At 39.3% G+C, this 23,951-nt stretch overlaps 1 protein-coding gene across 2 annotated transcripts in view; it reads right to left on the minus strand.

Annotated features, from left to right (window-relative positions):
- IMPG1 (interphotoreceptor matrix proteoglycan 1) overlaps positions 1-23,951 on the minus strand; it is a 129,907-nt gene that overhangs the window by 77,793 nt on the left and 28,163 nt on the right. For both annotated transcript variants that reach the window (XM_049652897.1, XM_049652896.1), the window contains 6 exons: positions 17,953-18,119; positions 17,657-17,685; positions 12,879-12,943; positions 12,203-12,282; positions 6,385-6,537; positions 588-646 (listed from right to left, as the gene is read on the minus strand). In XM_049652897.1, coding sequence (XP_049508854.1) covers positions 588-646; positions 6,385-6,537; positions 12,203-12,282; positions 12,879-12,943; positions 17,657-17,685; positions 17,953-18,119 — 553 coding nt within the window. The remainder of the gene's footprint in view (positions 1-587; positions 647-6,384; positions 6,538-12,202; positions 12,283-12,878; positions 12,944-17,656; positions 17,686-17,952; positions 18,120-23,951) is intronic.

A 23,951-nucleotide genomic window follows, 5' to 3' on the forward strand; every position in this document is an offset into this window, starting at 1 on the left:
CCCCTCTCACGCTCACACTCTATCTTTCAAAAATAAAAAAAAAAAACATTAAAAAAAAGGTATATTCTGGGAAGTCTTGCTTCCACTTCTGTCCCTTTCTACCCTGTTCCTTCAACTCCCTTACCCCTCACAGATACTTCTTTTTATTAGTTTCACCTGATTCCATAGGGTCAGCCTGATTTGTTTAAACGATGATGATATTTAACATTCGATAGGGAACCAGAAAATCAGACACCAAGGTAACTAATTGCTACTTATTTTGACCTGTCTCTACTGAGGTGTTTTCCTAGGAGGTTCGTTAATGACATTGCCAAGGACAGCAGATGAGCTCTCTGCAGAGAGCAGTGTTTCTGGCTCCAGAGGGAGGAAGGAAGGAACACAGCTCTTGTGTTACCCCCTTAAAAAATCACCTAGAGTCATGTTCTAATTAGACAATTCCTTTATCTGAAATGTATTCAGTTTTCAGGATTCGACAGGGCTAAACAACTGGGGGGAGAAGAACCTTATATTCCTCATGACACTGCTTTTAAAAGAGGATAGGGAAAAAGTAATTTAAAAATTGAGAAGAGTCCGATCCTCTTACTTACCTAAATCCTAGCACATGGATTTCTTTGAATCCTGGAAATTTCTTAAATACCTTTTGCATCTGCAGAAAGAAAGAAATTTATGAAACGCTCTGGCTGTACCAGGTCAGATGTTACCTAACTGAAAAAGTCTCAACACTTCTGATGAGTTAGGGGGAATAAATGAAAATGGAAAATTGAAGCAACGATTGAGGCCAAACGCTTTGTTCTTGGTAATTTCTGAAACCCAGAGGAAAGTGTTTTGCTATTTATTTAAAAGCTGCAATTGGGTAGTTCTGATCTGCTTTCATGGTTACTTTATATAAAATATGAAAAAACTTTAAGGTGGCACTTGGAAGAAACTTTTTTGGCTACAGTATTTTTATTTATACACAAAGAATAACTATAATATTTTCTGAGTTGAATTATGTGATTTGGAAAATATGTTAAAGAGGTTACTAAAGTCAAAATGGCTGCTATATCTAAATAAAATGGTACAGGCAGACTCTAATAGGTTAGATTCACTGGTAGATTTATGTGGACTTTATAATAAATTTTCTTAATTAGTTTGACCTTGCTAATGAAGCATATTATAGGAATATTTTATAATTGCTATATTCAGTTATTCCTGACCCACTACGGTCTGGCTTCTGCCTCTGGATTCACCCAGTGGGGAGGATTTTCTCCAGGCTGTTGTCTCTTGGCTCTCTCCAAATCCAGTGGCATTTTCCATTTCTCTTCCATGGTGTGCCTGCTTATTTTCTGGTTCTTCTTCTATCTCAACGACCACTTTCTCAGTCTTCTTTACTCCATCTTAGTCTCGTCTGCACTCTCTGCTTTAAACATAAAGATGCTTAGCCTCCTTATCTCACCCTCCCACTTATTCAGTAAGTTTGACTGCAGGCACTGTGCTAGGCTCTGGGGACACATTGCCACATAGGCGCTGCTCCGTCCAGCTTACTCCCGCATGGACTGGGAGGCAAGAGAGACCAAGAGAAAGGGATAGTATTAGTAGCGAAGCTTGGAAGGGAGAGCAGGGTGAAAGTGAGGCTGAGGAGGTGAGCAGGAACCTGGCACCACCTTCCCTTCCCTGTGCCCACTCCCCTCTGCCCCTCCTTGGGGATCTCATTTTCTGCCATAGCTTCACTGATCACCTGAGACATAGCTTTGAGTTCTACATGTGAATATCCCAACTTTGCCACTAACTGAATACATCCAAACCAGAGTTATTCTCTTCCTTCCAAATCCGCCTTTCCTCCAGCGCTCTCTATCCCAGTCAGGTTCATAAACACCTATCGTCTTCCATGCCAGAAGACCCAGCAACCCTAATACCTTCTCTCTGTGCCCATCACATCCATTCATTAACTCCTGGTAGTTTGAACCCCATATACATTTTGTTTCCATCACATTCTTATTCTCATGGCAGGCATACCTTCCATATCTCCCTTTTTATATTGCTGAAATGGTTTTCTAGGGGTGTGTGAGGAAAAACAGCAGAATTTTTTTTTTTTTTTTGGCAGGGGGAGGGGATATGCTAGGGCAGGAGGAATAGAGATGTCTCCTTGACCACATTTTTATTTCCAAGGTAATCATTCCATATCTGTTGTTCTTCACTAAAAATCCCTTGATGGGCTGCACTGCCAATTGAATAAGTTCCTTGAGAATGGCATTTAAGGTCCTGCACATTCTAACCTTCCATTCCCCAAGCACTTTATCATTTGCCCTTCCTGTCATCATTACCCTCTTGGCCAATATTGTGTCCTCTCGGGACACTAAACTAACACCTATCTTCTCCTCAAATTACAACATGGACTTCCTCCAGACCTCTATGACTTTTCCCCCTTTTAGCCCAAGATGCAACTTCTATCTTCTGCTCCTTGACTGCCTATACCACCATATTTCAAAGCTAGCTCAAGCATATTCTCTATTGAGAATTTGTAGAGCCCTAAAGTCAGGCTCAATGATTTCTTCTCCCTACTGCTCTAGAACTTGTTACAGTATATCCCATAAAACAGTCTATGAGCTGCACAATGGCTCCTTCACTGAGATTATGCTCCTTGGGCTCAGGGACTGTGTCTGATTCATCTTCATCTCCCTCCTTCCCAGTACCTAGCAGGCCGTTATCCACATAGCAGGGACTCAGCAAATTTTGTTTAATGGACTTGAGTGGATCTCTTCATTCTCTAAACTCATCAACATGCTGCTGCATTGTCACTGTATCTAAAATTACTGCTGATTCCATATTATCTATGCCAAGGACTAGGGCAGTGATGCACAGATAATCCCCAAATCACTTACATTGGCCTTTGAAGTGTGTCATAGATTTCTTTTTCCAGCAGGCTGATTTACCAGCTAAATCATATTTTCTTACACCAATATTAAAATTAGTTTTCATTCCCTCAGTATATAGTAACTGCAGCGAGGAAGGTAGCCTAGGTTTTGGGTGCTGAGATAGCTGTGTAGGCCTGAGTTTAAATATTGGTTCTGTTCCTTTCTAGCTGTAAGACCTTGAGTTTATTGCTTCATCTCTCTGAATACGATCTCCTTAGTCCAAAAAGGATAACAATACCTGTATTATAAGGCTCCTATAAGGAATAACTAATAAATGCCTGACACACAGTGGGCAAAGAGTTGATGATATTGTATTTTTGATTAACTTAGTCTCTATATCTTCTACTGGATTACTAGCTCCTTGGTAGTCCAATTTTCTTTTACTTCCTCAGTAGCCACATAACTTGGAGCCTGACAGGGGCAGAGCAAGACTTTAGTCAGTTGTTTTTGAAAGACCCAGTGAGGGGAAAGGACAAGATGAGGGTCCCTGTAGGGGTCAAGGGCAGGGATGCTGAGTACTAAGCTTCTGTGCCTCCATGACCACCCCCACCACAGGCTTAACAGAGGAGAACTAGGAGTTTAGGTCTGAGGAGATGGTCTTTGTTACCGAGACAGGTAGGAAAGAGCTGTGTTCATGCCTCAGGTCTGCTCTGGCTTTCTGTGACAAATAGCTTTTGGTCCCCAAGGCAGTTGTCATGCCATTCCAGTAACAACACCTTAGACTAGATGTTTAAGTGTGAGCAGCAGTTTCTGGAGTGGAAGATTCGGACCCTGACTTGTCCTTCTTTCGTGTCCAGGATACCAGAGGTGCTGTTGTATGGATGAAAACAGTCAATCAAAACAGAACTGCTCCCATAGAAGCCCGCAGCTGCAGCATGGGCAGTGGGGAACATCTCCAAGGAGAGCCGTCCTCCCCTCCAAGAGTGCTCCACAGCACTGGCTCCAGCAGAGAGGAATTTTGTTGTTCATGCCCTCTTTGTGAACCTGTCTGTGATCGATTAAGACACAGCTCTGCTTAGGAGGGTGCAGAAGGCATCTAGGGAGGAGATGACAAAGGCCTTCAGTTAATTCTGCCAAATAATCTTCTGGGGACCCTCCAATTACGGAGTGCTAACCATTAAATTGCTAATTAAGTGCCCAGTTAACCTTATTAATAATACTAAATGCACAGGGGCCTCCCTGATTCTGCTGGAATGTATGTTCAAGGGGCTATAAAAAGGCAGCCGTATTGAGTTCTCATGAGCGTTTGCACAGGAGAAAGCATTCAGACAACAGCTAAGCATTCCTTTTGACATTTGTATTAAATTGCTCATTAGGTTTATTGTGGAAATTAAATTACTTCAAAGCACTGTCCATTAATTCCTGATTAGGCCTGAATGGCTCTGCTAATGCAAGTATGGGCGGTGGTGGAGTGGGTTGGTTATCTGTTGGCAAGCTGCTGGGTGGTCTGGACTGCTCAGAAGCCTGGAAAGGGAACAGATGCTCTAACCAGAGGGGCTCCATCTCAGAGAAGCCAGTGACCATGCAGAGGAACCCGCAGGACTGATGTGATGGGTCTCTGGAACAAGACCCAGCAAGACATACTCTTATTTGGCTAATAAGTTTTTCAGAGTCTAGAATGGGCATGTTAATTTGATGATGATACAAAAATCCCTGTCCCATAAATATTTATTTGGGAAAAATAGGAAGTATTGCATAATGGTTAAGAGTAGGGGTTCTGGTGCCAGGCTGCCTGAATTGGAATCTTGGCCAACTATCCAATTTTGAAGATACTCCGACTATACTAAAGATTTTCTGAAGAGAATATTTCAAGAACAAATAGAAAGTTAACAGACTATTCTTTAATTCATTCTATCTAATAATCCGTGTCTAAGTACTTCTCTGGTTCATAAACACCCCATGCTGATGCTTTCTCTTTGAAGTTTGTAGAAATGATTCTTTACATTTTATTGACTGAACGCTGATGCAGGAGGAAGTTGGAGGTTTAATATTTTTGCCTATTTATCTTCTCTCCAGTTGAGAGGAGGTAAGCACTGATTTCTCCAAGTATGACAAGTAGGGGCCTGTTTGTTCCCTGGCCATGCTGAGTGAGATGCTTGGGCACCCAGGCTCTCCATAAATGAAGTTCATGGTTATGTTTTCTTATGAATGCTTCTATTTTCAGTTGCATTTCTACGGTCACTGAGTAGTTAACTGCATCCCAAGCTCTGTATTAGGAGGTTAAGTCTTCAGAGATGAAAGAAACAGTTCCTGCCCTCAAGGGGACACTCAGAGCCTGAGGATAGTGAGGGTGGCAGGTGAAGAGGGAGAAACAGAGACAACAAAGGCCACAGACGTGTAAAGAAACAATCTCAAGACAGGGTGATAAATGTTGTGGCAACAGTGGGCACCGTGTTTTAGCTCAGAGGAGAGGCACTGACTGAATCCAGAATGGTTTGAGACAGAACTTTCCTTGATGAAGTTTTGTAAAATGAAACTCGGGGAAAGGACATTCCAGACAGATGAGACAACACAGGGAAAGGCTAAAGGTGAGAAAAGATTTGTAAGCAGTTTGTATTTCTGTAGAGTGCAAAGGAGGGGGATGGGAAGGATGGGAAGATGAGGCTGGAAAGGAAGGCAGGGCTTTTATCATGGCGTATAGATGCCACGGTCAGCAGAGTAGCTTAGATTCATCCTGCAGGAAATGAAGAGGCAGGCAGATATGATGAGAGTCCGAGATGGAAGAGACATCTTGGAACAGCTCCGAAGTTTAGTGGACGACATGGACAACATTACTGCCTTACACTTATCACCCACGAAGAGTGTCATGTCATTAAATTGCATCAAACTGCAAAAGTGGATATACATTATGTAAGACAAATATGAATTAAAATTCATATTTCAACCCAGCATGTTCCCTAATTGGTGCTTACATGAACATTTTAGATGTATAGAATACCTGTGTAGTGGCTCTCTGTTAAAGAAGGTTTAAAGACCTACTAATATTTAAAGAAAACCTAAATGTAAGTGACTTTTAAGACAGAGAAGCTGGAGGAGCTCCTGGGTGGCTCAGTCAGTTAAGCATCCAACTCTTAGTTTTGGCCCAGGCTACGATCTCGCTGGTCACGAGTTCGTGCCTTGCTTCAGGCTTTGTGTTGACAGCTCGGAGCCTGGAGCCTACTTCAGATCCCGTGTATCCCTCTCTCTGTGCCCCTTCCCTGCTCGTACTCTGTCTCTTTTTTTCTCTCTCAAAAATAAATAAACATTAAGGGAAAAAAAATTAAAAAAAAAAAAAAAGAGAAGCTAGAATAGAAAACTTTTCTAGAGATGAATTTGCCCTAACATTTTGGGACCCATTGCAGTTTTTGATTAAAATGAAAGCAGTTTTGGTTGAAAATGAATGCCTGGTCACAAGAAGTTGGAACTATTAGTTCAAAGGGTTTAGGTCCTGTTGGCTCCCAGATTCTGAGTCATGACTTGGGCTGTGGTTGTGTGGGGTGGGTTCACTTACCTGGAGTTGAGACTTGGCCACCAGCTCCTGATAATGTGGGGACTGGGAGTCAGCGAGCTCTGCCGTGAACCTCTGGTTTGCTAGAGTGATGCTCAATTCCACCTTCTGCTCCAGTGGGCCTTTGTATACCTTAGTGGATTCTATTTTTCTTTCCTGAGTTAGAAAATAAAAGGTCTCCTATTAATATAAACTATAAGTATATGGTAATACTATATAATATATATTGATATTGTCTCAAAAAGTGGATAATGAAGGCTCAAATGCTTTAAAATTTTTTTTAGCGTTTATTTATTTTTGAGAGACAGAGAAAGACATAGCACGAGCCGGGGTGGGGCAGAGAGAGGATTAGACCATTCGTGCCTAAACTTCATATTAAAGAATCCCAAGCAGGTTCCAGGTTCTGTGCTGTCACAACAGAGCTCAATGCGGGGCTTGAACTCATGAACCATGAGATCATGACCTGAGCTGAAGTAAGACACTTAACTGACTGAGTCACCCAGGCGCCCCTCAAGTACTTTTAGAATTAAAATCTTATTAACTAGAAGTGTTCTCTGAATTTCATTGAGAGACAAAGTACCAAAGCTCCAATGAGTTAACTATTTAGAATCCTTGAGAACACTGTAATGTTAGAACTCTGTGCTCTTCATGAAAACATTTGCACACATGGACACACACACATAATTCATATATACTGTTGGAGCATCACTGAGATTGTGCCACACTCTTGCGTAACTATGAATGCTCTTTGATGAAGACTGGATTATACAATATAACCTATGTGATGCTGAGATATTATTTAATACAATCTTCTTTAGAGAAGAGTCTAGACTGGTTTAATGAGACCATTTGTGCCCAAACTTCATATTAAAGCTAGTTAGTGAGCACTGTCAGGTCAAGAGAGGATTTGAAATATCTCTCAGAAGGAATGGCATATTTGGGCCACCTTTGGTAGCATGTGGCTAAAAACAGAAATACTCTTCTGAGGACCTGGATTTGGCCAAGGGGTCATCCTTTTTGCCCTCTGGACTGGGAACAAGCAGGAGTCTCTCACTGTTCTGAATTCACATGGGCTCCCAGGGCACAGAGCAAGCCTGGAGCTGAGTTTAAACTTGGGGTGTGACAGATTTTCAGTATTGGGTACCTAGATGATTGTGAAATCTGAAAGGTTTTTAAAAGAGTAAAAAACATGTCTGTGGAAAATTGAATTTCTTTGGTAATGCACTTAGTCTTTTATTAGTGACATCAGCTATGGAAGTTTGAAAGAGGAGACCAACCAATGGAAAATGCCATGAGGGACAAAACTCATGTGGGTGGTAGCCAATGTAGTTTCCCCTCATTTCATATTACAAGCCCCTCTCTTCCATGGCAGTGGACAGACACACAACCTCTAACTTTAATAGGGCACATGGAGGATGCCAGACTACTGACGTTTGTTTAACGAAAAGATTTCGTTGATTCATTCATCAAAATAACACATAAGCATCTGTATGGGTGTAGGACAGTGTTAGGACCTGTGGAAAGTTAGAAGAAAAATATGGCCTATAGCATTATCCTCTACAAGTTTACCATTTCACTAGGTGTATTTAAGTTCACATGAGATATTTAAATAAATTCTTTAGATGTATTAGTGAGAAGGCTTCTTATTTATCCTCAGCCACTGGATTAATTTTCTGCGCCTCTCAGCCAGCACCCTCAGTAATACTTTATTACCTATGAGATAAAAATTCAAACTCTTTTTCCTGACATTCAAGGCTTTCCACAATCTGTAACAATCTGCTTGAACAATTTTATTTATTTTATATATATTTTTTCATTAAAATTTATTTTTTAACTCAACTACTGAGTGGGCCCAAGTACAATGTCTTAAATTTTTTTTAGTTTTTATTTTAATTCCAGTTAGTTAACATACAGTGTTATAATAGTTTCAGGTGTACAGTATAGTGATTCATACATCACCCTGTGCTCATCACAACAATTGCACTTGTTAATCCCCATCACCTATTTAACCTATTCCCCCACCCACCTCCCTCTGGTAACCATTGGTTTGTTCTTTATAATTAAGAGTCTTTTTCTTGATTTGCCTCTCTCTGTCTCTCTTTTTTTTCCCTTTGTTTGTTTTGTTTCTTAAATTCCACAGTGTGAAATCATATGGTATTTGTCTTTCTCTGACTGGCTTATTTCACTTAGCATTATATTCTCTAGCTCTATCCATGTTGTTGCAAATGGCAGGATTCATTCTTTTTTATGACTGAGTAATATGCCATTGAACCACATCGTTATCCATTCATCAACTGATGGACACTTGAGCTGCTTCCATATCTTGGCTACTGTAAATAATGCTGCTATAAATATAGGGGTACATGTATCCCTTTGAATTAGTGTTTTTGTATTCTTTGGGTAAATACCCAATAGTGTGATTACTGGATTGTATGGTAGTTCTATTTTTCACTTCTTGAGGAAACTCTGTACTGTTCTCCAAAGTGGCTGCACCAGTCTATATTCCCACCAATAGTGCACGAGTGCTCATTTTTCTCCACATCCTCACCAATACTGTTGATTCTTGTGTTATTGATTTTAGTCATTCTGACAGGTGTGAGGTGATATCTCATTGTTGTTTGGATTTGCATTTCCCTGACAGTAAGTGATGATGAACATCTTTTCACATGTCTGTTGGCCATCTGTATGTCTTCTATGGAGAAACGTCTGTTCATGTCTTCTCATTTTTAATTGGATTATTTGTTCTTTGGGTGTCAAGTTTTGTAAGTTTTTTACATATTTTGGATACTAACCCTTTATCAGTTATGTCATTTGCAAATATCTTCTCCCATTCTGTAGGTTACCTTTTAGCTTTGTTGATTGTTTTCTTTTCTGTGCAGAAGCTTTTTATTTTGATGTAGTCCCAGTAGTTTATTTCTGCTTTTGTTTTCCTGGTGCCAGGAGACATATCTAGAAAAAGGTTGCTATGCAGAATATCAAGGAGGTTACTAGCTGTGTTCTTTTCTAGGATTTGTATGGTTTCAGGTTTCACATTTAGGTCTTTAATCCATTTTGAATTTATTTTTGTGTATAGTGTAAGAAAGTGGTCCAGTTTCTTTTTTTGCATATTGCTGTCCAGTTTTCCCAACACCATTTGTTAAAGAGACTGTCCTTTTCCTACTGGATATTCTTTCCTGCTTTGTCAGAATTAATTGACCATATAGTTGTGCATTTATTTCTGGGTTTTATATTGATCCATGTGTTTATTTTTGTGCCAGTACCATACTGTTTTGATTACTACAGTTTTCTAATATAACTTGAAGTCCAGTATCGTGATGCCTCCAGCTTTGCTTTTCTTTTCCAAGATTGTTTTGGCTATTTGGGGTCTTGTGTGGTTCCATACAAATTTTAGGATTGTTTGTTCTAGCTCTGTGAAAAATGCTTGTGTTATTTTGATATGGATTGCATTAAATGTGTCAATTGCTTTGGGTAGCATCAACATTTTAACAATATTTGTTCTTCCAATCCATGAACATGGAATGTCTTTCCATGTCTTTGTGTCTTCTTCGATGTCTTTCATCAGCATTTTTTAATTTTCAGAGTACAGATCTTTCACCTCTTTGGTTAGCTTTATCCCTAGATATCTTATTACTTTTGGTGCAGTCATAAATGGAATTGTTGCTGCTTAAACAATTTTAGTCTGTGTCATTTCTCCTTGCCCTGACTACCAGATAGCTTGCTAACTGTTGATGAGATACCACATTACTTGTGCTAGTCTCCTGACCGGAGAGACCTTCCTCACTGCTCCCCATGCTCACTTCCAGTACTAAAACATAAGGACACACACACACACACACACACATACACCACATACATACATTTTTTTACTTCTTACTAATACCTTATGGTTCATTTAACATAATATTTCCTCTGATCATTTAGGGTAGAAACCTTTGCCTCTTTCTAATCTCTTGGAGCAGTGAATAATATCTGAATTTCTCATTTAGTATGTATGTCATAGTCACCTAGTCTTTTTATATGCTAATCTTTTCACCCCACATATAATCTCCTCGAATCCAGTATGATTCTCATAGTTTATTAACTCTCCCAAAGTAAAAAAAAAAATAATGTGGTCATTTATGCACAAAACTCTCTGTGAATATACATGATTAGCAGTCACATCCTTTGCAACCTGTCCTGGCTTATCATTTTGCTCCATTCTATATATCTGCCATCTTCAAGTACACACTAAGACTATTTTGTTGTACTTATTTGGATTATATATTTCTTGAAGGCAGGAACCATGTCTTATTCATCTTAGAATCTTTGGTACATACCCCAGTGCCTGGCACATCAGAGGATTTTAGTAAAATGTTTGCCGAGCCAAAGAATGAGTGATAGATGTGGGTGGTAAAAAAGGTAAGAGGAGGATTTGATGAATATAAAATGAAATGTTCAGGGGATATTTACTGCAGAAAGGGGGACATATATTAGATTTTGAAGAATATGAGACATAAGTAATACGAGAAAAGAGACAGTGAACTAGAGTTGTCTTTGAAATTTTATAGTGAATATATTTAATCTCAATAATTTTTTTCAACAGCACTTTTCACTGTTCATGGAATAGTATTTTGGAGAAAAATGGAACAATTTAATTCTTTGTTTAGAGCAATAGTTCTAGCAAATCTGCAGCCATCTGGCCTACAGGCCAGCAGGGTTCTCATCCCTGAATTTTCATGTAGAGCTGGTGAGACTGAACTTCTTGCCCTCACTGTCTGGGCTTTGACCTTGCAGAGAGGTTCACAGGGAGGTAAGGGCCAGCAAAGTTTCTCAGACCACAGGGAAGTATGTGTCACCCCTGGACTGCCCCCTGCTGAACTTGCTGCCCACAGTGTGCTGCCATGATGCTGACACTCCTGGGGAAAGAGGGCAGTGTTTCCTGGCTTCAACATCAAGTGTCTGGCTCAAAGATTTTGAAGTGATTAAAATGTCCCCCTTTTCTGGGACACCTGGGTGGCTCATTTGGTTGAGCATCAGACTCTGGCTCAGGTAATGATCCCATGGTTTGTGGGTTCGAGCCCCATGTCAGGCTCTGTGCTGACAGCTCTCAGCCTGGTGCCTGCTTTGGATTCTATGTCTCTCTCTCTCTGCCCCTCCTCCACTGGTGCTCTGTCTCTGTCTCTGTCTCAAAAATAAATAAAACACTAAATTTTTTTTTTAAAAAATGTCCCCCTTTTCTGACAACCAACAATTAATTCTGTAACATATCCTTTCCTCCTGCATTCCTTTCACACAAAGAGAGCAGTGGCCAGTGCTTCTCTTTGCCTGTGAATACCATTTACTTTTCCCCATTTAACATTCAGGATTTCAATCATTTTGATATTTATCTGACCCATTTATGCTGGCCATGCCTGGAAGCAAAACTTCTACCCTTAGTGTCAGCATGAGATTACACTTTGGTGAAGGAGCTTGACTGATTGGATGATTGATTGATTGATAGGTTTATCCATTCATTTATTCTAATGCTTGGGGAGTACTTGCTATATATGCAGTTCTGTTATGTACTGGGGAGAAAAGGGCCCCTACCCTCCTGGAGTTTATAACTAAGTTGCTTTTTATAATTCCTCTCAACTTATTCTAGGTTTCAATCTGGTTTTTCCCCCTCAGTCCCTAGAAGAAGTGAGAATACTGAATAGAACAAAGTCACTGACTCTTACTTGGAGTGATAAAAATGCAGCACTAATAATATGGAATGGCCAGTTCATCCATTCTCTTTTCTTGTTTTACCAATAAAACAAAAACAGGCATGTGAAGAGCTAGACTGACTCTCAGAACTTCTTACTGTTGTAGGCATGATGGTGTCGTTGAGGAATGTGTCACCAAGAGTGAGAGGGAAGGGTCCAAGCGAGACACTGGAGACATCTGTGGAAATTAAAAAAAATTACGGGCACAGAATGAGATTGGAGAAGTTTATATAAGAACAAAGTCAAAATTTCATATACTCTTTCTGTCATTCTGGAATTTACAGATATGAGCTGCATTCTTAACTCATTTAAGATTACATAAATATGTTCTTGAGAAAAATACAACTCAGACTTTTGGTCCCAGTTGAATTCTCCATTCTCATCTAGGACCCAAGTTTGGTGCTATTCTAGATACGTTTCAGTTAAATGGTTTGCCAATGAGATCTGGTTAATTTTTCTTTTTGTGACTATATAAAGGATGCTCATCTTGAACTTATTTGTTTGAAAATATTGGCGATGATTGTCTCCAAGTTGTAAGATAATGGGTGATTTCACTTTACCTTTATTCTTTTCTAAATTTTCCAAGATTTATACAATGAACCTAAATTATTTTATACATTTAGAAATATCAGTTATTTTTAAGAAAGTATATTATAAATTTTGTCAACTTCAATTAAGGATTGCTTTTTAACTAATATACTTCCATGATAACTTTTTCCCTTCCCTCTCTTTCATGATAATCAGGAACAGGTGAATGAGGAGGTCTAAGCTTACCTGGAGAAAACACAGGGGTTTCACCAGGTGCTCCTAATGTCTTCTCTGTAGAGATTTCATCTTTTCTATTAGCACAATAGGAAAGAGAAAAGAGATGGTGAAAAGGAGCTTGATGACAACAGGGGAAATTTATTTACTTTTCCTATACTCAATAGACTTAAAATTAGAGGAAAACCCTTTAAAACTGGGTTTGCCTATTTTTTCAATATAGAAGTAATATTCAAATATATTTCCATTGAAGACAAATTCAAACAACCCCTGAAAATGGTTATGTTTGGCTCCAGGGCTTTCCCATAAGCATTTTTCATGTGGTTCTGGGGAGCACTTTCATTGTGGGCAAAACTGGTCTTTGGGCTGGATGTTTTATAGTCTCATTGTGCTTATACTGTGTCCTTAACATCAAAGATAATTGCATGACATGATCTATGTATGACTGAATATTCTTGCTAAAATCTCAGATCCTCAAACCTGCAAATCCAGGGAATGCTTAAGTTTATCTACTAGAGTAAGTCTTGTGGTTATAGCAATAGGAAAGAGAGAGATTTCTGGATAGTCCAGATATATTAAATCCTATTCTGGACACAACCATTGCCTGCAAGAGTTATGGGTAGCTTTGCAGGCTATGCGGTGGCCATCTGGAAAATATCTAAGGGCAAGTCCAAGGGCATGGTTATAAAGCTGTCTGCATATGATGTTGGCTCATTCTAGCAAACTCTATGTAGAAAGGAATAGCAGTAGTGATATCTTTTTAAGCTCACTGAAAGATTTGTTACTATTAGCTATTAGGTTTTAATAGCTTGTGTCTATGTTAGTACAATGTAGTCATAGTTGACCAATATATTTGATTCAATTTTCTGTGGCTCATGCTGATGGGAAGACCAAAGGGAATGGACGGGTGCTATGCTGTTATAGAGACATCTAGATTTGGCTATAGATAATGAGACCATCTACATATTTCTAATATACTCAATTCTGCCAAAGGGCTAATAGGGATGGTATACAAAGTACCATCTGTTGGCCTGGCATGGCTCTGACCTGTCAGAATAGATGTAAACATGGAGGACTATATTGGCGCACACAGGCTAACTATAAATTCAGACTGTTTAGGAATTAGGTATTCTTGTTCTTTTCTGCTGGTATTGTGCTATGTGCTTCAGAAATAGTTTGTATGGATATCATATTTATAAAGATTTCATATCAAACATTAGAGCATTTGTGATTTAGACAATTTTCCTTTTTTTCCACTTTATAGGTCTTGTTTATAGAAAGATCTTTCCTACTATTATAACTTTGGTATCCTTGTTTTACCTTGCTGTTAAAAAGAAAATAACCAAGAATAGTTATTAAAGTGCTGGCTATTGCATTAGTTACAAGTCAACAGCCCACTTTGTGCAGGACCCTGTGTCAGATGTTATTTCCTTATCCTCTGCCACTGGGTATGATTCTGCCACAACAATGGCAATCTAGACCATCACTCAAAAGCTATAATTTGGGAAGCTGGGACATTGGATTCTTCCACTGGCTTTTATTTTAAAGTAATTTGAAGCTGGCAGATTTATGGGCTACTCAGATGAGAAAATTTTCTGTTTTGTCTTCCTGGAAAGGTTGAAAATAAGAAACAGCTTCCTTGCCTCCTCTCTTAACAACTTGGTAATCGTAGCTAATGTACAATGTTTGTCTCTTGCTCCTTAGCAATTCTCTCTAGCAATGTTGGTAGATGCAGGAGTGGATGGGATGATTCCGTTTCTTTCTCTTTCTGTGTTGGGTAGCTGTTTCCTATAATTTTTAATGTTTTTCTATCAAGTCTTGGTACATTCTGCTGTATTTTTTCTTATGGGTGGATGACCTCTGCTTTACTTTCTTTTTCTTTTTTCGAAAATTGGAGGAGTAAGTATCATACTATATTTATTTATTTATTTAAGAAAATTTTAATGTTTATTTATTTTGAGGGAGAGAGTGGGGGGAGGGGAAGAGAGAGGAGAGAGAGAATCCCAAGCAGGCTCCGTGCTGTCAGTACAGGGCCCAATGCAGGGCTCGATCCCATAAATTGTGAGATTATGATCTGAGCTGAAACCAAGAGTCAGATGCTCAACTAACTGAGCCACCCAGGTGCTCCAGTATCATCATATATTTAAATAAGAAGAGTGAATATCTCTGTGTCTTGTGAACAAAGTTAATACTCTAGTACTAAGATTTTCTTCAATCACATTATTTCTTCTGGTATCAACTTTTTAAAATTTCTAAAGAATGGCTCAGTAGACATATCAATTAACAAAACACATGAGGACTTTGCTCAGGTCTGTGGTGGTGGGTGGAGAGACATAAAACAGTCTCTGCCCTTGAGGAGTTCAAACTCGTACAGGAAAATAGAGTAAAGCAAGGAAGTGTTAAATAAAAATGTAGGTGCCAAGGGGTGCCTGGGTGCTCAGTTGGTCAAGCGTCTGACTTCAGCTCAGGTCATGATCTCATGGTTCCATGGGTTTGAGTCCTGCGTCGGGCTCTGTCCTGACAGTTAAGAGCCTGGAGTCTGCTTCAGATTCTGCATCTCCCTCTCTCTCTGCCCCTCCCCTGCTTGTACTCTGTATCTTTCTCTCTCAAAAATAAATAAACATTAAAAAAATGTAAGTGCCAAAAACAGTGCAAAATTCAAAGCAGGGAGATATTGCTGCAGGCTCAAATAGGCTGTTAAGACATCATGGGGTCCATGGAGGAATCCACTAAGAGCTTGAAAGGAGAGTAGGATTTGGATAGGTAATATGGAAAAGGCAGGATCTTCCGGGCAAGAGGGAAAGGCTAGGGTCCAGAATCCAGCATGAGTAGGGTGTGGTCTGTATGCAGTGAGGAAGGGCATGGTAGCAGCAGTGGGATCATGGGTAATGGAGGCAAAGTTGGAAAGGTCAGGGGTTGAAATGCCTCAATTGATTAGTTTGGACTCTGTTTCCGTGAAGGTCCTGGCAGGAAACAGATGGCTCACTCATTGTGGGGTAATTTGAACAAAATTTAAAAAAGGATTACTTGCAGGCTGCCTAGGTGGCTCTCAGTTGGTTAAGCGTCCGACTCTGGCTCAGGTCATGATCTCGTTACTCCAGGGTTTGAGCCCCGTGTTGGGCTCTGTGCTGACAGCTCAGAGCCTGGAGCCTGCTTCGGATTCTGTGTCTCCCTCTCTCTCTGCCCCTCCCCGGCTCATGCTCTGTCTGTCTGTCTCTCTCAAAAATAAACATTAAAGAAATTAAAAAAAAAAAAAAAAAGGATTACTTGCTAAGTTGTGGGAAGAGCATAAGAGTAATCATAAGGCCAAGTGCCATACCAGGGCTGGTTAACAGTGGGATGCTCAAAACACCCCTAGCCCAGGAGGGGTGAGAAGATGGAGTGGTTACCACGATAGAGACAGAGAAGGCTCTGTGGAAAGGCTGCCTGACAGGAGCTGAGATGAAGTTGAAGGAGGCTAACAGCCCTTGAAAACTTTGCAGGTTGGTGGTTGAGGGGAGGTGATAAATTCACTCACCTCATTCTGTCCTCACCCTCTGATCTCCTGCTCCCCACCGACTATTCCCACCGAGGAGTCAAGGCAAGTGATTCCAGCCTCTCCACTCAGCTTTCTGTACACAGAGCATGAGGGGGATTGGTGGGCAGAGGATATTCAGAAGGGTAAGAGGAAGATGTGGGAATCTTTTGAAAGTCATTGAACAGGCCTCAGTGTAAGAAAAGGAATTTTTCAGACTTATTAATCCAGCAGCCGTTATGCAAGTTAAAGAGGGGAAGAGGTTAGAGGCAGGGAAATCCATTAGGGAGATCAGATTTGACATTTTTCACAGTGTAAATTAGTAAGGTCCTGGAAGAGGTTGTTGGCAAAGGGAATAGAAATGAAGGAACAAATGTGAAAAGCATTATAAAGAATTGTCAGTAATTTATACAGCAAAATTTGTGTCTCTCTTAGTATTATCTTCAGATTTAGATTTCTAAATGTTATAAAATGTATGTGATTTGTGTTTAGAGTTTGTCTCTTTTCTTTAATCATTTTACTAATGTACTTTTCCTTGCCTTTTAAAAAATTTTGATTTTCTTATTTGATATTCAGTTCTTGTTGAGAGTATAGCTTAGTGAGTGCTTCAGTAATTTAGTTTGAGAAATACTAACGCTTTACAGAATACCAAATAAGACTTCAAAATTCCGGTTGTTCTCTGATTGTGTTAGTATTTCCCTGATGTAATTAATAGTTTATAATAAATTTAAAAATCAAACTATTTTTTAAAATGTTTATTTATTTATTTTTGAGAGAGAGAGAGAGAGAGAGGGGGAGAGAGAGAGAAGGAGCACAAGTAGGGGAGGGGCAGAGAGAGAGATGCAGACACAGAATCTGAAGCAGGCTCCAGGCTCCGATCTGTCAGCACAGAGCCCCATGTGGGGCTCGATCTCACGAACTGTGAGATCATGACCTGGGCCGAAGCTGGACGCTTAACCGACTGAGCCACCCAGGCACCCCAGAATCAAACTATTTTAATTGCTCTATATCCCCTAAGTGAAAACACACTTTAGATACTTAGCACATAGTAGTGAATCCGTTTTATCTGCAAACATAGTGCCAACACCTGTCTCAATCTTTAGGGCCTATCCATTTCCCCTTTAGATACTCATTTACCTTTAGCGCAATATATGCATAATTTTCTGTCAAAATAACCTACACAGACCTCAGTGGCTGACATAATATCATAGCTCAGTCTCCATTATATGATCTTTCAAAAGTCAAGAGCATGCAGCATTCTATTTTGGGTACTTACCTCTCAGGGAAGTGTCTCTGTTTTATTCTCTGCAGAAAGATAAAAAGTAATTTTACCAGGAGAAAAATGTCAACTGAAGAGCTAAAGTCTATTTTCATTCCCTTTTCCCTTTAACTTCACTTCAACCAGGCTGTATAATGTTATTGTGCAAGAATAAAATTCTTGTTGGCCTTATCAGGTATCTCTAAGCATTTCTTCAACTAACCTTTATGCAGGAAGCCAATTCAAAAGGGGCGGGGGCTGGAGGACTGGGAGCTATCCAGGCCGTGTTCTAAATGTACAGCGTTTAGGCTCACCTGCTGAAGAAGATCCAGGTGCTCCTGGGAGTTGCTGAAATTTTTTCCAATGTCAAAGAGGCAGAAGGTCTCCTGCTGGCAGATGCTGACCCAGTTCTGGTATTCCCCTGGGTCAGGGATGCGGTCCAGAAAGATCCGATATGCTTCCCACACTGCTTCCTGACACACTGCAATGCAGTACCATTCATTAGGAGTAGAAAATGGCCACATCCTAAGATGATCCTTGTTTCCCAGCCCAAGCATAATCTTAGAACATGGAATATTCTTTCATGGCTTATGTGGATATGCTAATTTATAGGCCATAGAAATCAAGTCTTTTAAAAAATATTTATTGAGCCCCTATATATGTTATGGAGAAAAATAAAAGAAGGAAGATAGGGAATAGAGTACGTATGTAGGTTGTAGTTTAAAATAGGACAGCTGAGGAAGGCCTCACTATAAAGGTGACTTCTGAGCAGTCTGGAGAAGGCCTCAAGGCTAGAGAATGCTCTGAGCATTGAAAGAACAGCAAAGAGGTCAGTGTGGCCAGAGCAAGGATGAGAGTAAAGGAAGATGAAGACAGAAAGATGTGGTGAAGGGAGCAGGGATGGCATAGGGCTTTGTGGACCAGTAACTTCCAAACTGGGGCAAAGGTACCTGGCTATATTTAAAGACTTTCCAAAGGGTAAACAGACACACAAACAATTTAAATAGAATCAATTTCTAGGTCTCATTTTTTCCTATCATGCTCTCCTAAAGCCAGTCTGCCTAAGGATACACCTTTCCTTTTCCCTTGGGTCAGCATCCTCCCCCATTCATCCATCCCTAACTTACTGTGGCACAGTGCCTCTCAGTCATCACACAAAGGGACGACATGAAATAATAGTGTTGAGGTTAAGAAAACAAGTGAACTGAGCTGAACATGTTTTTACAACAGGGTGGTTTCTGATTCTTTGCTTTCAACACATTACAAGTCCTAATGGAGTTGACAGCTGACAAGCCATTAAAAATGACAGATCATGATGTGATTGTTAGCATATAATGCTAAAGGAACTTAAAGAATAAAGATATTACTGTAACAAAACTCCATCTATTTCTATCTACTTATTTTACGTAACAAGTTTTCTCTGCATTTAAGTGAAACTAAGGAAAAGAATAGAGATAAAATTGATCCTAAATCCTGTCTCATTTTAGCAAAACATAATATGAATAATAAGTAATGGTACACGAACTAATAGAGGAACAACACCAAAGTAACTCCATCTAAACAGAGGCTGAAGCTAATGAAGCTTTAGCTATAGGCCCTTCATTTAAACTGGCCTCTTCCCCAAGTCTTTGTATTTATAAACATTCCCCTAATTTTGTATTTATAAACATCAGTACTCACAAAAACCTATATCGGATCTTATATCTGCCAATATAAATTTACTTAAATTTTTTTGTTAAATTTGTATCTATTTGGGGGCACCTGGGTGGCTCAGTCAGTTAAGTGTCCAACTCTTGGTTTTGGCTCAGATCATGATTCCGTGGTTTGTGAGATCAAGCCCTGCATCAGGCTCTGTGCTGATGGCATGGAGCCTGCTTGGGATTCTCTCTCTCCCGCTCTCTTTTCCCCTTCCCTGATCATGGTCTCTCTCTTTCTCTCTCTCTCTCTCTCTCTCTCAAATAAATAAATTTTAAAAAAGGCCTTAAAAGTTTGTATCTGTTTTAATCAATTATATATTAAGAGTAATTATAAATGCAATTGAATCCAAAAGAAATTTCTTTGGAAACATAAAGCCTACAGTAATAGGAAAAAATAAAATCTGTAACTTAAATTTATATACATATTTTTGTTACTGAGAAGTATGTTAGAGTAGCCAATGACATACTTTCAAGCATAAAATAAACTACATTAAGATAAGACTGAAGTGGGGAGTGGAGTAGAAATGTAGGTGTGTGGAGAAAAAGGATCCACGTTGCATTTCCTACCGTTAAGAAGAGTACATGAAGGCATGTACTTGTTGAGTATTTGATGGTAACAATTGAGTGGCTATGGTAGATTCTACTGGATGCATAAAAATTCTCTAGTTTTTGTTTTATTTTCAGTATCGATACTTACAACTCATCAAAAGTTACATCTTATCCAATTATTTAAACTTACAATGAAAAGCTTTGGATGTTAACTGAAACCCATGTAAAGAGGTGCATCATTTAAAAATTATTTTACAGGATTAAGTGAAGGAAAAATAGTTAGATGACATCTTTCATAAGCAATTATAGTATGTTGATTTTACTTTAGTAGGAATGGGAAGCAATTGGAAGCTTTAGGGCAGAAGCTGACATCATCTGACTTTCTAAAGAAACTGCCTGCTTGCTGAGAGAAGGGACTGGGGGGAAGGAACACAGTGAGAGAAGACCAGTTTGGAAACTCTTACTCCTATGCTTTATTTCCCTTCACTCCCCATTTTTATATGTCTGGAGTTTTCTTAACTTTCTGTTTTAACAGGCAAAGAGAATTCCTGACCAAAAGAAGCTCAGATCATCTACCAGCAGCAACCTCACCAGAACCCACAAAGCCAGGAGTGGGTGCTGTCCCCACCAACCCAAAGGTGTCATTGAGTTTTCCACATCTGGGGAAGTGACAGGGGTCAGCACACCTGGAGAGCAAGCCAATAGCCTCACCAGGATCTCTCTCTCCTGTCAGGCAAGGATTGGAGGGTTGTAATGCCTCTCCCAATACCAGCCATCATGCAGTCTTTTGATCTTCACCTCTACTCAAGAGTCTACATATCACGCAAAAAGGAAACAACACTTGAATATTTTGAGACTTACCCAAACCTTAAGAGTTGTGTGTCCAGTCCAAGCAAACCAGTTGTCCTTGCTACCCTTCTCATCTGTTTACTCCACACTTTCTTTTGGAGGCGTTACACTGACCTTCCATCTCTACCCAATGCACCTGCTAATTTAGTTCAAAACACATTTAATTGCCAGAGATAGAGGATTTCCATGTATATAAAATCAACTAGCGCTGCCTTTCGGGTCTTAGTGTTGGTGACTTTCACTGATAATATCTGTGTGTGGAACATCTGGAAGAACATAATATGATAATCCTTCTATTTACTAGTCTGACATGTCTGCAGGCATGTTGCTTTTGGTCTCAGATTAAGTCTTCCTTTTATTTAAGTCCAGTTTAAGGTTTGTTTTTGGTGCCTGTATCTTCCTAGCTCTGCTCCTTTCTCTGCTGCTCTTTCTCCTACTTCAAGGACACACAAGACCCCCATCCCCATTAAAATCCATTTTTCACAAAGGCTCTGAGAGAACTTTCTACCCGAAGCACAAATACCTGAAGCTGTTTAAGGAATTATTTCCCGGAGAGGAGAGATCACAGTCAACACCACAAAAATATAAAAAGCTATAAGAGAATATTATAAAAAAATTATATGCCAACAAATTGGGCAATCTGGAAGAAATGGACAAATTCCTAGAAACATATGAACTACTAAAACTGAAACAGGAAGAAATAGAAAACTTGAAAAGACCAATAACCAGCAAAGAAATGGAGTCAGTAATCAAAAATCTCCCAACAAACAGAAGTCCAGGGCTAGAGAGCTTCCCAGGAGAATTCTACCAAACATTTAAAGAAGAGTTAATTCTTTTCAAACTGTTCCAAAAAACAGAAATGGAAGGAAAACTTCCCAACTCATTCTACAAGGTCAGCATTACCTTAATTCCAAAACCAGACAAAGACCCCACTAAAAAAAGATCTACAGGCCACTATCCCCAATGAACACGGATGCAAAAACTGTCAATAAAATATTAGCAAATCAAATTCAACAGTACATTAAAAGAAACATTCACCACAATCAAGTGGGATTTATTCCTTGGTTACAAGGGTGGTTCAATATTTGCAAATCAATCAGTGTGATACACCACATTAATAAATACATATGATCCTCTCAATAGATACAGAAAAAGCATTTGGCAAAATACAGCATCTATTCTTGATAAAAACCCTCAATAAAGTACGGATAGAGGGAACATATATTAACATCATAAAGGCCATACATGAAAGGACCACAGTTAGTATAATCCTCAATAGGGAAAAACTGACAGCTTTTCCTCCTTGGTCAGGAACAAGGCAGGGATGTTGACTCTCATCACTGTTATTTAACATAGTACTGGAAGTCTTAGCCTCAGCAACCAGATAATAAAAATAAATAAAAGGCATCCCAATTGGCAAGGAAGAAGTAAAACTTTCACTATTTGCAGAGGACATGTAGAAAATCCAAAAGACTCTACCAAAAAATTGCTAGAACTGATACACAAATTCAGTAAAGTCACAGGATACAAAATCAATGTACAGAAATCAGTTGAATTTCTATACACCAATAATGAAGCAGCAGAAAGATAAATAAAGGAATCAATCCCATTTATAACTGTACCCCAAACCATAAGATATCTAGGAATAAACTAACCCAAGAGGTAATAAATTTGTACTCTGAAAACTAGAAAACACTTATGAAAGAAATTGAAGATGACACAAAGAAATGGAAAGACTTGCATGGATTATAAGAACAAATATTGTTACAAAGTATATTGTACTCATTGAAAAAGCAGGAAAGAATATCCAATGGAATGACTGTCTCTTCAGCAAATGGTGTCAGGAAAACTAGACAGCAACATGCAGAAAAATGAATCTGGACCATTTGCTTACACCATACACAAAGATAAACTCAAAATTGATGAAAGACCTAAATGTGAGACAGGAAACCACCAAAATCCTAGAGAAGAAAATAGGCAGCAACTTCTTTGACTTTGGCCATAGCAACTTCTTACTAGACATGTCTCCAGAGGCAAGGGAACTAAAAGCAAAAATGAACTATTGGGACCTCATCAAGATAAAAAGAAGGAAACAACCAGCAAAACTAAAAGGCAACTGACAGGATGGGAGAATATATCTGCAAATGTTATATCTGAAAAAGGGTTAGTATCCAAAATCTATAAAGAACTTAGCAAACTCAACACCCAAAAAACAAATAATCTAGTTAAGAGATATATACTGGAATATTACTCAGTCATAAAAAAGAATGAGATCTTGCCATTTGCAATGATGTGGATGGAGCTAGAGTGTATTATGCTAAGTGAAATTAAGCCAGAGAAGGACAAACAAATACCATATGATTTCGTTCATATGTGGAATTTAAGAAATGAAACAGGTGAACATATGGAAAAAAAGAGAGAGAAGGAAACCATAAAACAAACTCTTAAAAAAAATTTTTTTTAATGTTTCACTTATTTTTGAGAGAGAGAGAGAGAGAGAGAAAGTGCAACAGAGTGCTAGCTGGGGAGGGGCAGAGAGAGAGGGAGACATAGAGTCTGAAGCAGGCTCCAGGCTTTGAGCTATCAGCACAGAGCCCAATGTGGGGCTCGAACCCAGGAACCATAAGAGCAGAAGTCAGATGCTTAACTGACTGAGCCACCCAGGTGCCCCAACAAACTCTTAATCATAGGGAACAAATCGAAATTTGCTGGAGGGGAGGTGGGTGGGGGATGGGTTAAATGGATGATGGGTATTAAGGAGAATACTTGTTGTGATGAGTACTGGGTGTTATATGTAAGTGATGAATCACTAAATTCTACTCCTGAAACTAATATCACATCATATACTAACTAATTGTAGTTTAAATAAAAACTTGAACTAAAGAAAAAAAATAATTTCCCTGAGGCATTGTAGTTTATAGTGATTAAAAAGTTAAGGATGAAACAGGGACCAGTAGCTTTTCTTTAGACTTTTTGAGGAGCAGGGTTTTTTTGTGACTGCTTTGATGTCATTTTTCTGGCCTCTTGGAAGTTTAAGCACAAAGGAGGAGGTGCAGAATCCTTCTGTGACTGGGAGAACAGGAGCACAGTGCATGCCCTACCAGGAAAGCCCCTTATCCTTACCAAGGGAGCATAAGAAGAACCCCTTGAAAGTTGAAGCATTAAAGGATCTCAGGGCTGGGAGGAGTCTGAAAACTTCTGAAAGCTGGATTTTTCTA

The sequence above is a fragment of the Panthera uncia genome (assembly GCF_023721935.1).
Source record: "Panthera uncia isolate 11264 chromosome B2 unlocalized genomic scaffold, Puncia_PCG_1.0 HiC_scaffold_24, whole genome shotgun sequence".
Taxonomy (NCBI): domain Eukaryota; kingdom Metazoa; phylum Chordata; class Mammalia; order Carnivora; family Felidae; genus Panthera; species Panthera uncia.